The sequence below is a fragment of the Limulus polyphemus genome, unplaced genomic scaffold (genome assembly GCF_000517525.1).
Source record: "Limulus polyphemus unplaced genomic scaffold, Limulus_polyphemus-2.1.2 Scaffold11367, whole genome shotgun sequence".
Classification (NCBI taxonomy): domain Eukaryota; kingdom Metazoa; phylum Arthropoda; class Merostomata; order Xiphosura; family Limulidae; genus Limulus; species Limulus polyphemus.
The window spans coordinates 1-2687 of record NW_013676977.1 but is presented as its reverse complement, the minus strand read 5'-3'; the positions used below and the strand labels follow the sequence as shown (position 1 = coordinate 2687).

The 2687-nt window shown below is 35.8% G+C and overlaps 1 protein-coding gene across 1 annotated transcript; it reads right to left on the bottom strand.

The window, feature by feature from the left end:
* Positions 1-299: 299 nt before the first annotated feature.
* On the bottom strand, positions 300-2154 carry LOC106476729 (uncharacterized protein DDB_G0287625-like; the record flags this gene model as incomplete). Its single annotated transcript, XM_013937361.1, has 1 exon — positions 300-2154. A coding segment is annotated over one exon (1855 nt), but the record flags the coding sequence as incomplete, so codon positions are not given.
* Between the last annotated feature and the right edge of the window lie 533 nt (positions 2155-2687).

Here is a 2687-nt window from a genome sequence, read left to right as displayed (position 1 = left end):
TTCAGATCTCTTATTTTCTTCTTTCCATTTGCTATAAGTAGCCCTATTGTATACATTAGAAATACTGCTGGAGGTAAAATTAATAGGCTGACTTTGAGATTATTTATCACTTAGCATTTAATTTTGCGACCTAATCTGTGGAAATGGTTTACTCGCCTCAAAGCTGTTGCCAAATTGTTTTTCATTGGCACGAGACAGATGTCCATTATAGTGTTCGTGGGAAGATGTCCCCTGGTGGCTTTCTTCTATTGCTGATCCCTTGTGGTTCAAATCATCAAGCCGTTGATCATAATAATTATTTACTGAGGCACCCCCTGGTGGTTTGTTTGGCCAGGGATGATAAGAGGTGCCTCTCGATACACTAAAAAATTATTACTATTATTTTCTTTTTGTTCGACAGGTGTATTGACATTATTATCTACATGTGTAACACGGCTTTCTTTGACAACGTGCGTCTCACTAGTGGAGTTTTGAGGCTGAATGTTGATCATAAATGATTTCTGTATTTCTCTGCTGGTAACAAGTTGATTGGATAAATCACTGGGGCTTATAACATTTGATTCACTTGTTTGATTAATACTTTCATCTGCCTCATGCTTCGAGTAGTTTTCATTATCCATTCTACCAATTTTTGTTTTGTCCATCTCATCTTTTGCAGAATTCTGGTTATTCTGTGGGCGTTGGTCCATATCATTATTAGAATATCTGTATTCTGTAATTATTTCCTTTTGCGTGAGGACAGGATTAACTAAGGAGCCTTGTTTATTTCCTTGAATAACATCTTCAAGTTTTTGTTGACCGGAATAATTTTCAATATATATTTTCTCATTTTCTTGGCTTATTCTAGTTTTGTCTTCTTGATCTTGTGTAGAAATGTGGTTATTCTGTGGGCGTTGGTCCATTTCATTATTAGAATATCTGTATTCTGTAATTATTTCCTTTTGCGTGAGGACAGGATTAACTAAGGCGCCTTGTTTATTTCCTTGAATAACATCTTCAAGTTTTTGTTGACCGGAATAATTTTCAATATACATTTTCTCATTTTCTTGACTTATTCTAGCTTTGTCTTCCAGATCTTGTGTAGAAATGTGGTTATTCTGTGGGCGTTGGTCCATTTCATTATTAGAATATCTGTATTCTCTAATTATCTCCCTTCGAGTCATGTTAGGGTTAGCTGATGGTTCAGTCCAATGTGTGGCATCGTTTGATGTCATCTGATAACTGTCAATTCTTTGCTGTGAGTGGTCGACGTCAGGTGAATGCTGTTTATATTCACCATAGACCAGTGTAATTCTGTCTTGTGGCTCCAACCGTTGATGAATGTTTTCCGGTTGTTCTGTTACATGAAAAGTGTTTTGAATGCCAGAGTTACGTTGTGGTTTTTCATTTTCTTCAACCTCAAATTTGTCTCTCCAATGGAAGTCTTCGTCCTGTATTATTTGTCTTCTAGTTTTTTCTTTTGGTATAGTAAAGTTACCAGTCCAAGCTGCTTGTGTTCTGCTGTTTTGTACTGGTCGACTAAGGATATCTCCATCCATGTTGGGTATGTAGACGTCGCTGTTGGTTCTGTGATACCTAGAAAACTTAAGCTGTTGATCTGTAGGATCTGACTCATCCCTATATATAATCTTTCTGGGCTGACGTAATGCATCGTACGATCGAGAATCTCTTTGCTCTTGTCTCTCTCTGATGTTCTCTTGCTGACTAACACTACGAAAAATCTCTTCGTCATCAGCTTCACCTCCGTACCTAAGAATGTGAACGTCAGGGTCATGAATAGGGCTTCTAATATAAAGAATTTCTGTTCTTCTCGGTTTATTGCTGTCATCCAGTTGATCAGCCCTGTACCTATCTCCATCTCTCCACTGATGGTTCTTTATGTTTCTGCGAACAACGTAGTAATTTCCTACTTGTTGACCGCCAGTTACGTTTCTTGGCAACTCTGTATATTTTATCCGGTCGTCTGGTGAGACTACTCTTGTTTCTTGATATACCCTCTCTACTCGTTCACGTCTGAAATCCCCTTGGCCGCCTAGCCGGTAAGCTTCCCTGTTTCGGTCTGCTTCGAAACGATTAGAATCTTTTCTGCCATGATTAGGAGAGATGTGGCTGTATTTCCAAACGCGAGCTTCATCTTCGTGCCACACCTCTTTTCTGACATGGTATATGAAAAAAGAAAGTTTTATTATAAGAGCCAACACAAAACATTTATATCTTCACACGCAATATTTTTATGTTTATAGATAGTTGTTCACTTGTCTGGTTTCAACGTGTATTATATATAATAATTTTGTTTATGTTTGTAGATAGTTGTTCACTTGTCTGGTTTCAATGTGTATTAAATATAATCATTTTGTTTATGTTTGTATAAAGTTGTTCACTTGTCTGGTTTCAACGTGTATTAAATATAATAATTTTGTTTATGTTTATAGATAGTTGTTCACTTGTCTGGTTTCAACGTGCATTAAATATAATAATTTGTTTATGTTTGTATAAAGTTGTTCACTTGTCTGGTTTCAACGTGTATTAAATATAATAATTTTGTTTATGTTTATAGATAGTTGTTCACTTGTCTGGTTTCAACGTGTATTAAATATAATAATTTTGTTTATGTTTGTATATAGTTGTTCACTTGTCTGGTTTCAACGTGTATTAAATATAATAATTTTGTTTATGTTTGTATATAG